A 12,551-nucleotide genomic window follows, 5' to 3' on the forward strand; every position below is an offset into this window, starting at 1 on the left:
AGTTATTTGAAAGTTCGTTTTTGTTGATATTAGACGAGAGCAACGTTTCCGAGTTCAAAAATTTGGTAAGATATCGCTACATTTTCAATAAGATATTAAGTTAAAATTATTTTATATTTAACGCCTGTTACAGGCTTTGTAACGTTAAAGTTTATATTTCGCTGCTAAAATTACATACGTTACGAGTGAAAAGAGGCATTGATTCTGAATGTAATTTTCTATTTCAACAAATACTATAATTAAACAATTGACATATGGACGCATTCTATAGGATACGGTTAATAAGATTTTGAGTTAGTTCTTTATAGAATATTTTTTATTTGCTCGGTTCCTGTTTTATACAAAACATCTAACAAACACAGATGCTTGTCGCCGAAGTGCTTTTAAAGATTTAAAGTCTGTCTTTTACGGAAGCAACTAATCTATCGACTTTGCGTCTATCGAACGAATCTCTTGCCACTTTTCTCGTTGGATATGCTAAAAAGATAAAACGCGCTCGTCGGTTGTTTAGTGTGTATATGTAATGTGTAACGTGTATGTATTTGTGTATGCATGTGAGAGCGTTTTTCATTGGTTGGTATGTAGGTGTTCGTGGATAGAAGTGTGAATGTGTTTGTATGTATCTGTTTTCAAATGATGCACTCGATCCTTCGTTATCGTCGATCTTAAATAATATTCATAAGAAAACGTGCAATTAAACATTTTAGCGCTATGCAAAATTAACTGCTTTTTTAATCAAAGGTAATCAGGGGCGTAGAAGGTTAGGGAGGAATAGCGAGAGGGGAAGGCGTTGCTAGGCCATATAGAATTAACCTCATAAATTCGTGATATTTTCTTTCTTCTTCGTCGCGCAATTCGATTATATACAAATAGAATCGACCCTGAAATTCGTCGCATTAAAAACTCGATGCATTAAAAAAAATATTATCATAATCTTCGATTATCAAGAAAAAAATTGTAAACGAAAATATAGAAGCGTTTCGATTTCGATGCGCGCGCGATCTGCGCGCCACCGTGCGCTGCGGGGGAAACGCGCGAAAGTTTTTTTCGTTTGAAAAATTCGCGGGAAACGGAAGTAGACGCTCGCGTACTACGTACGGTGCGATATGCAGCACGTTTACTTCTTTTTTTCTTTTTTCTTTTAATTTTCTTAACTTCTCATGCCTGTGTGCATCATATATAGCTTTCTGTTAGAAACTTACTTAGCGAACGCTCGTTGTACGGTTGACCCGTCAACGTCTAGTTAACAGTAAGTAACAACTTATATTTCAGCAACAATAACAATTTCACCTTCGGTGATCTCCCAATCTGAATTTCGCTACCAACGTGTCAGCTATCTTGCGTGTACTTTACAAATATCTAAATGTTATATGTATATATATATATGTATGTATATATATATATATTTAGTCTATCGTAAGTATTCCACAATTTCGTGGCCGTAACGGCTTCTTCGTAACGTGTCGCACCTGATCGGCGCATTTTTGATTCTTTTATGCGTTAATATTTTTTTCTTCTTTTTATTTGTATTTTCCTGAGTAAGGATCAATTTCATATGAAAAGAAAAATGGAAAATCATCGATTAAAAGACGAGCTTTTGTTTTTTTTCCTGGAAAATAGGGATAACGTGTTCACGTTACGAAGAAGCCGAAAAGTTTATTAATCGCTCGTGAACTTACGGCAAAAATGACGGCACTAGCAGGACGTTTACAGCTCAACGAGATACTTCTCTCTATTAACTTTGCAAAGGGGGCTATGATCTATGTTAAAACGTGATCTCTAGAAATGGTATGTGGTGTAGGGTAAAATTCTCTATGGACGTCTCTACCGGAACGGTGTTCCGTAATCTCGTGCAGACTCGTTATTTTGTGCGACGTTCCTTTGTTCCATACTCGATTCGTTATTCTCTCTTTCTTTCTTTCTGTTTCTTTCTTTTCATCTTCTCATCTTACTATCAATCATCATCTTGACCGTGAAAACGATATTCTCTCGAGAATCCGTCTGCATTTTGTACAGCAACACAAAAAGTGCTTTATCTCTTTTTATCTCTACCTCTCTCTCTCTCTCTCTCTCTCTTTCATTTTCTACCTTTCCTCTTACGTATCGCGATCTCGTACACGAATAATTCTACTTAGCGGAAAAACAAAATTCGAAGTTTCCGAAGCGTCTTCTCTAATGATTCATTCTGCGCATCTCCATGGCCGCAATGTCGTCCACAGATATAAGCTTTTCTATGGGAATGCAAGATAGTTCGCCACCAACGCATGACTGAGGTTGTTGCCATCTAGCTTCCCTCTCTGCTTCCTTCGCTTTAAGTTCGGCCTCTCTCGCTCTTCGTTCTTTTAATTTTAACGAGAATATAGCGACCGAACGTGCCCTCTTCATGAGACTCTGTTTCACTCTCGTTTTTTTCGCTTCGCGATCCTCCCTACTTGGTTTCTCTTCCTCTTGACTCGAAATCGTCTTGCTGGAATCTGACAGACCACCAACACCCGAATCCCTTTCTTTTTCGGGAACGTACGCTTGTCGATCACGGTGCTCGTGCGTCGTTTCCCTCTGTTGATGATGCTGATAATGTTGCTTCTCCACCTTCTCTCGTTCCCTCTCCTTCTCCGGTGAAAAACGGAACTTTGGATTTCTGTGAGTTATCACCCATGGCGGGGCAGACCTTAACGATGATAAAAAGATAGAAATTCATTGGTCTCATAGTTAGCGACGATTAATAGTTCGAATAGTATAGAATTATCTAATATATAATCCGTACTTTAACAAATCACTATCCGAGGACGAAGCCAGATCCTTTGAAACGATGCAATCGGTGGATCTATGGAGAGTTAATTCTTCGGCAGTTCCAGCCACGGAACCAACTGCACTGATCTCGGAATCGCTCGATTTTCGTCCACCTGGTTCCAAGCCTAATTTGCGTACCCAATCGACACCACCGTGAGGACCGATCGTCAAATGATGACCGTAGTGATCTCCAGTGTTCGATGATTCTGGTTCGTTGGTTAACCACTCTCTTGATCGTCGGCCTGGAAGAACGATTAACGCGAAATAATATGATTATTCGATTTGTGAAAGGATTTTAGAGACATTTTGAGATTAGGAGTGTTCGAACCTCTTTCTCCTCCAGGTATAGAGCATCTCGGTGTATTGTGAATGTCTCGACTACTGCCAATATTATTTTCGGAAAGGAAGGAATTGCTGATCTCGCTGCTACTTCCAATACTACCGGGTGACTCAGCCGTAAGCGATGTCTCCGCGATTCTGGGTATCGACGTAGCACTTGGAGTCGATGGTCTGCTCGGTGTTTGAGTCGTCGATGCTAAAGTAGGAGTATCCGGTTGGCTGGACATCGAGGCATCTCCGGTACGTTCGCTCAACAGATGCTGCTCTTCGCTCTCTCCGTCTGCTGGACTCACCACGAATCTCCCTGAGTTCGAGCAAGATTAATAGCTGATAGGAGAAGGTCCAGGACAAATGGGAGATCCCATCGTCGTTTAGCTTTGACCTTCTCATACATATACGAGAGACATCTCTTGATGAACATGAACGTATATTTACCTATGACGGTAGACGGTTGTTGTTCCGGTGATGGTGTCGAGGACAATCTTCTCACTGCTTCTCTTCTTAAGAATTCAACTTTGGCCATTTCCGTAGCAACCCAATGTGGTATATCCGGTATAGCACAGGTAATAATAAATCTGATTGCTAGCATAATGTGTTCCAAAGCGACTATTAGCAAAATTGTTTGAGTCGCCGACATCTCTGGAAACATTCGTTGTACCTGTCCGCTTCGACTGATTAACGCGCAATTAACTAAAATCGCGACGAATCCCATAGCTTCCATAGCGTTCTATAGAAAAGTATACATATGCCGTGGTATGAAATATATTTGAAAATTATTGACGAGATGAGTGCACGTAGATAAGAAGGATGATGATCGATTTACCTGCCAAGTGCCGATATTTGATACCCTACGTCCGAAGGGTCGTTGAAGAACGTAACATAACTTAAATGCATCTCCTCGTAATTCGATCAGGTTACCAAGTAACGCAGCAACGGCAGCTAAAGGAAACGCTGACGAGAAGAGGCATACATATCCCAGTTGCGAAAGCATTTCCAGATGTTCCGAGAACGCTCGATCGTACTGTAAATAAATAAAATTTAACTTTTTTACACAGATGTTTATCAGCGATACGACAAAAAATCATATTTTCGTTATAGCAAAATATCTTCTATTTTGTGCGATATTTTTCTATTTATCTATTGCATGCTCTTTCTGCGTGTAATTTGCGTTCTATTATCGGACATGCATGATACAAGTTAATTCGTAATAATGGCATATCTAAAATAACCAATAATTCATATAGGACATGTATATATATATATTTTTTTACACGATCGTGTAACTCTTTATAGCTGATTGGAATTATTTATTCCAAGCGTTTGTGGTGATCTATGCGATTTTCTAAGAGCACATAGTGAAGAGAATACGTGATTTATTAACTAATGAAAAAAAAAGAAAAGAAGGAAAGCGATTGGAAGGAGAGTAACGCTTTCTACAGGTTTCAAAATTACAAGGAATTAACGTCTTAATGACTTTCGTTGCATTTGTACGATATATCAAAGATTATATATATATATTTTTTTTATAAAGATCATGCATGTTTGCGTTCGAATCGACGAATGACGATAGTTACTTCAGTTTTCCTTTTCTTGCACGAGTTTTCCGTTAGTGTGTTCTTAGGGGAGTTTCGATTAGGTACATCGAAAGTATGGAAGAGGGATGAAGAAAGAAAAAAATGGCTAAATCTAAATCAAACCTTCAAAGTAACGTCACTAAGAAGAGAATTAGTGGTGTGTCCTACTCTGTAGAGAGAACTCTCCAACTCAGCTTGGCTAACGTTCCTCGGTTGCTTCGTCTTTCCCGTTTCCGTTCGTTCATCCTTCTCATCGGAATTCTTCGTTTTATCATCTTCCTCGTCATTACCAGGTGGTAGTCTCGCTTCGCTTGGGCTCAGAGCACCAAAAAGCTCAAAACTCAATTGTGCTAGGCGCAGTTGTTCCACCAAATATGGTATTGCGGATTCTTTAAGATTTCCAATCACTTGCCGAGCTATCAGTAACGCTGCTAGTTGCTGGAAAAAAAAGAAATGGAATTTTTTCGCTAGTGGTTCAGTTTTGTATTTATTCGTTTATTCATTTATCCATTATTTTTTTTCATTAATTCTTGTCGACGTCTTACATGAATCGCGAATGATTCGATTGTACAATAATGATTTATATACAAGGTGATTGAAAAACATACTTTTCTCTTTCCTTCAAAGAAGATTAGAAGCTGATCGTGGCATATTTTTTTTCTATGCTCTTTTGTTGATGACGAGTTAAAGAAATTATTATAGAAGAAAGATTCATGTTATATTGTATGGTCCACCCTGTATATTGATTATTATTTATCAAATAAAAAAGGTAGAACGTATCGTATGTACAAATTGCATTATACATATGTACAAAAGCAAAAATTCATATCCAATTTTAATACGACATCTTGTATATATTAAGGGTATAATATCTAAACATCTCGGTTATATCTATCATACCTACTATATCATCTTTTCTATCTTTCATACGTACATATGTGCATGACAATGTGATGCTATCTTACATGGTAATAAATGTCCATTTACAAGGATGAAGAGCGAGATCAAATATATCTAAATGTGGTGAGAAAAAGTGAGAAAGAGAGAGAGAGGGTTCCTTACCTCCTTGAGTCTTTCTTGGTCTTGAAGATAGAAGGCGATGTAAAATAACGATAGGAAGGAGTTTACGAACTGAAACTGAAATAGATAGTTTCTTCTGTACTTGAGAATTTCGCCGTACTTGAGAATAAATTGTTGTTTCTTTTATTTTGTTTTTTTTCCTTTTTTTTTGTTTTTAACGTCACATATATATGTACAAGCACGGACATACACAGACGTATCGATTATACATACATATGTATATGCGTACGGCCATATATATAACACACGAGAAACTTTTTTTTATATAATAGCGTTTCTCAATTATTTTGCCGTGCGGCCCAATACATTTGTTTGTCATAATACAATGGCTCAAACGTTTCTAATACAAATACAATTTTTAAGAACGCGATAGATCGAAGTCATTGTATATTATTTCAAAGATACGGCTCTCTTATCGCGATATTCTTACAAATTCGCAAGAACATTCTACGAAAAGTTTTTGGAAATTTTCTACAAATCAATAACTTTTTCTGTTTTGTCGTAAGATAACAATTTATTATTTCGCGGCTAGCATTAAAAATTTAACGCGGTTCAGTATAGTGCCGCGACTTGTAGCTTGAGAATACTGCTGTTATATAAGATATAAAGTGAAGCGTCGCGTCGTTGAGAAGTGCTATTAGAAAAAAGAAGCGCAAGCAGAGAGCAAATTTCAAGTAGAATTTTCATGCAGCGATAGAGACAGCCACGATATAAGATATTTATATATTAATCGTAACGAAAATAAAGTGAAGGATCTAATCTTACTTTTGTAACGTCCACCTCTAAAATCACTACTCAATTTTTTTTCTGTTCTTTTCTTTTCTTTTTTGATCTTTTTTTTTCATAATCGTCGTGTCATTCTCATATCTGATTACACGTGCATTTCTATTATCGGAAAAACGAATATTTAAGGTTCAAGACAACGGTCATACGTACCATACGATTTACTTATCGTTAGCCATAGTATAGTATTAATAATGATGCAACGATTTCGAAAAGATTTTTTTTTTAGTTCTTTCTCTTTTTTTTTGTTGTTACCAAGGTATCGCAAAAGCAAGAAGTTTTCGGAAACATTTTCATGTGGGAATGATAATCGATCGCCCTTTGAGAAAGCACATGACGGAATCATCTTCGATTTAGAGGAGGACAAAATAGACGATACTAATACAACATTCATAATTTGCGTTTGGTTGTCAAAATATCTCATTACCAGTGCCACCTTGTAGATCAGATGATTCTCGTACTCGGTGTCTAGTCGATAGTTTTCTGCGTCCAACACACAAAAATCAAAGATACTATCTACCATAAACTATTGATAGGCGTTCTCCACAAGATATATAAAAATAAGGGAAGGTAGTATAATTATACCCGAATAATATTAGTATTATTCTCAACGATAGTAGAAGAAGAGTAGATACATATCGGAAGTGTATAGATAATTGGAAAAAGAGACTAGCTTTTACGTATCGTCTAGGGATATCGTACTTTCTTGATCGTTCTCTCTAGATAGAAGCTAAGCCGTGAGAAGAGATTTAGAAGTAAATATGCTAGGCCTCTCAGCTAGACGTGCACAAATGTGTATATATATATATATATGATATATTTAATACCCGTGGATATAATAATAAAGATTATTGTGAGACAATCGATAAGACGTCGATCGTTTGTAATTCTCGTATGAATCGGCCGCATACGTAACGGAAAGATTAAATTAAAGATACGTAGACTGATACGTTCTTTTCTTTTTAATTTTTCTGCGTATACATACCCAAGTCGTTCAACCAGACTGCGACTTTGAAGTACGCCTCGTCCATTAAGGCGATTACAACGGCCAATAATACTTTTGGCACGTAACTTAGCCAGAATCCGTAGCCTCCCGCTTCAAGACGGGCGTCCCACCAATCCTAATCGTAGAAAAATTCGTGCCGATTGGATTCATCAAAATGTTTGATAATTAGGCTAAATCGGATTTTATAGATTCGCATTAAAGCATTGTGAAAATGTTTGTATCGCTTTCTACCTGTATTTGGAAGCTCAGTATCATGACGACGAAAACGAAAAATAGACAAGCGGCGATGATGGGTACGCTGACAAAATATCGAAAAACATTCCTTCGCCATCTGGGGTAAGTTGGTTCTAGTCTTCCCGTGACAGGTGATATTTCTAGAGTACCCTAAGAAATTGGATGTGTCATTTGATAAATGACGAATGATAAATTCGTTTCTTGTTATCTTTGATCAATGATTATTATTATTATTATTATTATTATTATTATTATTATTATTATTATTATTATTATTATTATTATTATTATTATTATTATTATTATTATTATTATTATTATTATTATTATTATTATTATTATTATTATTATTATTATTATTATTATTATTGATCGAAATGTTTACCGTGAAGAGAGGTCTAGGTTCGACCAACAAGTCATCTCTTTGATCTAAAGTACCCCATCTGTAGGCCAATTCGGCACCTCTTCTTTTCCAAGTTTCTAGATAAACTGTCGCCCAAATTACGTTGAAGACTGAGAATAACACGTACGCCACGTCTTCCACCGCTTGGTTCCTACCGATGATGCCGACCTTAATAAGGATTAGATAATTAATGAAGTCAACACTCGTGTTCTCCCTTCGTCGGATAATGACTCTCGAAAATTTGTTATTTTACTTATGATCATAACGATAACACGATCATCGCGATAACGTGCTCCATTTGTGTTTGTTTCAACGCGTTTGTAAAAAATATATTTACCCAGTATATGACACCCACAGCGGCGGGAACGATCAAAGCGGTGGTGTAGTGTCCGAGCCATGCGAAGTACATACTGATTTTTACCCCAAAATATTTACAGATATCGTCCAATGGTTGGGGACTAAAAAATGCGCGAACCCATGTCTTTCGTAATTGTTCTAATGCCGGTAGTTCGTGTAATGGGAAGACCTGTACGTTGGAAACGCATGAATCGTCGAGTTTTTAATCAATTTTATATACCAATAAAAAAAAAAAGAAGAAGAAAAAAGATAAAGGAAACACGTTCTCATATTGACCTGTGATATAATGCCTGCCGAGATGCACTTAGGAATAATGGCTTGTCCTTCCACCAGTTTTAATCCTGATAAACTGTGAAGATCCTGTGGACCTGCTCTTAACGTATGAAGTAGGTGTAATACCAGGGACTGTCTTTCTTGGGTAGTAAAAAAATGAGCTTCGTCGTCGCTTCCTTTGAAGCAGCTCGCTTCTGAGCCTACGAATTCCTTCAAACCTCCGCCATATTCTTGGCGTAGAGCTTTTGGCAAGTGTACCTCCTCCGCAGCTTTTAACAAACTGCGAGATTTACGATTTTTTTTTTTTTTTTAACCGATCAATGTTTCACGCGAGAGAAGATTAATCAAGCTGATAAGAGATTCACGTAAGAAATTTTCAAAAGGAATAGTTTGGAGAGGTCATATATGTGCATATATCGTCTAAGGTGCCATAGAAGTGTCACGAAAGAATGGAAACAAATTCTACTGCATAAGATCCAAGTTTAAAGTGTCACGAGAAGTACGGCGCTTCCTTAGAAGCTTCTAATGACTCCGACGTTGAACACAGCAATAAGCCAGCTTACTACGTACTTACACGCTAAAAGGTGCCGTTAGATAAAACCCGTAACTATCTGAGGAGGCATGATGTCTGACGTGCACGACTAGGCCAGGGGTCCCAGCCCGAAGTCGACCTAAAAGCCACATCAGAGTTTCGTCGCTTGCACCGTTCGGAAACATCATAACGACGTCGCATTTCTAAAACATAAAGAAACGTCAGGAACGTATCAGTCAGTTACTCAGATATTGCCATTAGTTTCGTTATTTATTATTACGGTACATTTGAACGAGATAAAACAAGATTCTTTTATCGTGTAGCCACGATAACTGTAAACGATTTTAACTTTGATATGGTACATCACTCGGAGCCGCGAATGTTGGCAAAGGTTTACGACTTTTTGGTGGCCTGGCTATAATCCAAATACATAGACCAGTAGCAGGTTGCTTGATATTGTTATATACTTATTAACTACTACATAGTATAATATATTTTTTACTCTACCGTCACGTTGATAAAACCGGGTACGATCGCGTCGATAAGAATGCTTGCATACTCAATCGTCGATGTACCTGTTCGTTGAAATTTTTTATCCTTTTGTTTTATCTCCCTCTTCTTCTCTTATCTATCTTTTATAGTAGATCAACTCCTACATGCTAAAGTTGCTCACATTCGTGAATAGAGAGTTTGTTGAAATAACGCAAAATCGATACGAAGGCGTTCACTTAATAATGAAAACAACCGGACTAGGCATTTCGCGCGAAGCACAGCAACAACGATGAATAAGGTTGGCTGGCTTAATAGGATAAGGCGGCGCTTCGTATTCATTAGGAAGTTAACGTATACGTAACACGTTTGCGATTATATCGGTTAAATGACAACCGTTAATGTTCTGAACAATGACTTTTCATAATTTATAAAGTACGGATAACGGCCGAGCACGATTCATGTTTTTTTCAATGCGATATTATATAATACAATATCTTCTGCATTTTGTTGTTTAGTTGTTTAAATATATCAAGCGTGTTCCGTGTATTTTGTTTCGCAAGCTTGCATGAGTTATCGTTAATAAAGATCATAGTATTTTTATACTGAGCGTAATGGATATTATTGGAAATACTACGATAACAAGTAGAATATTTATTATTCCGTTTACGTAGATATTGGGTACGAACCTGAGTTGGTACTTTTTGTATCCATAGGCGGCGGGGGGTCATCAGGTGGCCAGTACATGGTATCTTACGTCTCAATAAACGTGATGCTAAGAAAGGAAAAAAATGTATGAATCAGTATTGCGATATAATGGAAGGATTCAAGTGAATTTATTTTTAAATTCCAGATGGAAGATATATAAAAATAAAGTGAGATTTATTGCAGCGTTGATGAACGTAAACGTACACACATATATACATGTGCATATATACACACATACAGACGCGCACGCACGTACGTACAGACATATACTCGTGCGTGTTGCATGCTTGACGGTTTTATGCTTCCATTAGAGTCAATGTACTCGTTACATTTCTTGTTGCTCGATGAATGACCCCAAAAGATATGTATTCTCTACGAAGTGTTATTGTTTTATTTCACATGAATAAAACGTGCTTCCTTTGGAAGCACGGTAGGCTCTTAGACGTTATCAATTAGCAAGTAGCAAGATAAAAGAGAGAAAGGGGTAAAAGAAAACAAGCTCTCTTTTTTAAGAGCCCGTTCTCGTAATACAAACGCTGCGAGTCTAAAGATCGAAATTGCTTGAAAAGAGTGTAAAGGCTCGGAGGTTTCTTTGAAAGAGTTCGTCATTGTTCGGTGTTTGGTGTAAAACGGAATGTGTCAATGTGCATTCAACGACTTTTTTTCAGATTGACGTACACTTATCATCGTGCAATGTGAATCGCTTTCTTTCGGCTAGGGCACAATGCATTTCACCAAGTGTTATTCACGATGACTATTCACCGATGCACTATAAAACACATTCACAAGAGTCGAAGATTGATCTCAAACTCGTTGATAAATGCATGCGTAACATACGCGTTATTTATTATTTCAATTTATTAAACGAGGAATAAAATAAAAAAAGAGAATGATAAAAATAGATAGATAGATAGATAGATAGAGAGAGAGAGAGAGAGAGAGAGAGAGAGAGAGAGAGAGAGAGAGAGAGAGAGAGAGAGAGAGAGAGAGAGAGAGAGAGAGAGAGAGAGAGAGAGAGAGAGAGGAAAGAGAATCGACAACGCAAGTTGTTAGAGTGGGGAGAGCGACGATCGAAACACGATGGGGTTGGTGGGTGGCAAGAAAGAGAAAGAGGGGGCGCATGCTGGGTGTGCGTGTTTCACACAGAGAATCAAAGTAACGATTCTCAGCCAACAGAAATGATCGTAGAGAATCGAGGATTCATCTTCTTTCGAGCATGTACAAGTCTTAACGTAGAGACATTGCTACAATATACTGTAATATTGAAAAGAGTGAAAGTGCGAATGGTCCTTTTACGATATTCCAATCAGAATTCACATTTGGCAAAGCAAATTTGAAAGATAGAAAAAGGAGAAAAAGAATAAGAGGTAAGAAAGAAAAAGGTATGTGGATGGGAGGATTGATTGCTAAATCTCACCCTTGTCTAATGTCTCTTTGGCCGCGTGTATGACCTTCCTCCGTCTAAGTCCCTCACCGGCCGGGACACTCGTCATCGTCGATGCACTCGCGTCCTTTTCGGTAGCAGTTGCGTTTCCGGTCGTGCTTCCAGCCTCGTCATCGCTCTTCGGACACTGAGCCGACGTTATACCGCTAGGGGTAGTCGATGTTCCGTGGTGGTCGAGGAGATTGATCGGGGACCCCTCGCCGCCTGGCATAATGTCCCGATTGGGCAGGACTGTCGTCCTTAACCGAGAACTCCTGCGCCTGAACTGGACTGATACCCCACCGACTTTACCTTTACCCTACCCAACATAGTTTCCCTCTTTCTCTCTTTCTCTCTCTCGCTTTCTCTCTCTCTCTCTCTCTTTCTCTCTCTCTCGTTTTCTAGTCGCTACCGTCGACGTCGACGACGACGTCCTCTTTTGCAAAGTCGCGCCATCTGCACGGATGTCGTCGCACTTTCTCCCTCTCCCTCTCTCTCTCTCACCCTCTTTTTCTCTCTCTTTCTATCTCTTTCTATCTATACACCTTCGCGATCGATGA

General features: G+C 38.1%; 1 protein-coding gene across 5 annotated transcripts; it reads right to left on the reverse strand.

Moving 5' to 3' along the window:
- Nucleotides 1-294: 294 nt before the first annotated feature.
- LOC127064387 (anoctamin-8) lies at nucleotides 295-12,337 on the reverse strand. Of its 5 annotated transcripts, none has more exons than XM_050995359.1 (16): nucleotides 11,986-12,336; nucleotides 10,550-10,635; nucleotides 9,414-9,574; nucleotides 8,843-9,119; nucleotides 8,547-8,735; nucleotides 8,192-8,377; nucleotides 7,804-7,956; nucleotides 7,552-7,687; nucleotides 6,994-7,049; nucleotides 5,766-5,840; nucleotides 4,872-5,141; nucleotides 3,953-4,150; nucleotides 3,565-3,856; nucleotides 3,119-3,433; nucleotides 2,765-3,032; nucleotides 295-2,668 (listed from the first exon to the last, which is right to left on the reverse strand). In XM_050995359.1, exons 1-16 carry the CDS (start codon nucleotides 12,221-12,223, stop codon nucleotides 2,173-2,175), a joined length of 3,396 nt encoding a protein of 1,131 aa, XP_050851316.1. In that variant the 5' UTR covers nucleotides 12,224-12,336; the 3' UTR covers nucleotides 295-2,172. The 5 variants fall into 5 exon arrangements, with proteins under 5 accessions (XP_050851316.1, XP_050851315.1, XP_050851314.1 ...); XM_050995358.1 differs by having other exon boundaries at nucleotides 3,119-3,412; nucleotides 4,827-5,141; XM_050995357.1 differs by having other exon boundaries at nucleotides 4,827-5,141; nucleotides 11,986-12,335.
- Nucleotides 12,338-12,551: the final 214 nt, after the last annotated feature.

Source organism: Vespula vulgaris, chromosome 6 (genome assembly GCF_905475345.1).
Source record: "Vespula vulgaris chromosome 6, iyVesVulg1.1, whole genome shotgun sequence".
In the NCBI taxonomy this organism is placed as follows: Eukaryota; Metazoa; Arthropoda; class Insecta; order Hymenoptera; family Vespidae; genus Vespula; species Vespula vulgaris.

Excerpts from the sequence above, each read along its gene's own strand:
- LOC127064387 (XM_050995357.1), bottom strand. The coding sequence starts at position 12,223 with ATGCCAGGCGGCGAGGGGTCCCCGATCAATCTCCTCGACCACCACGGA. Across the intron at positions 7,957-8,191 it reads AACCTAGACCTCTCTTCACG|GGTACTCTAGAAATATCACC; the intron begins GTAAACATTTCG and ends CCAATTTCTTAG. Across the intron at positions 5,841-6,993 it reads TGATCTACAAGGTGGCACTG|TTTCAGTTCGTAAACTCCTT; the intron begins GTAATGAGATAT and ends TATCTATTTCAG.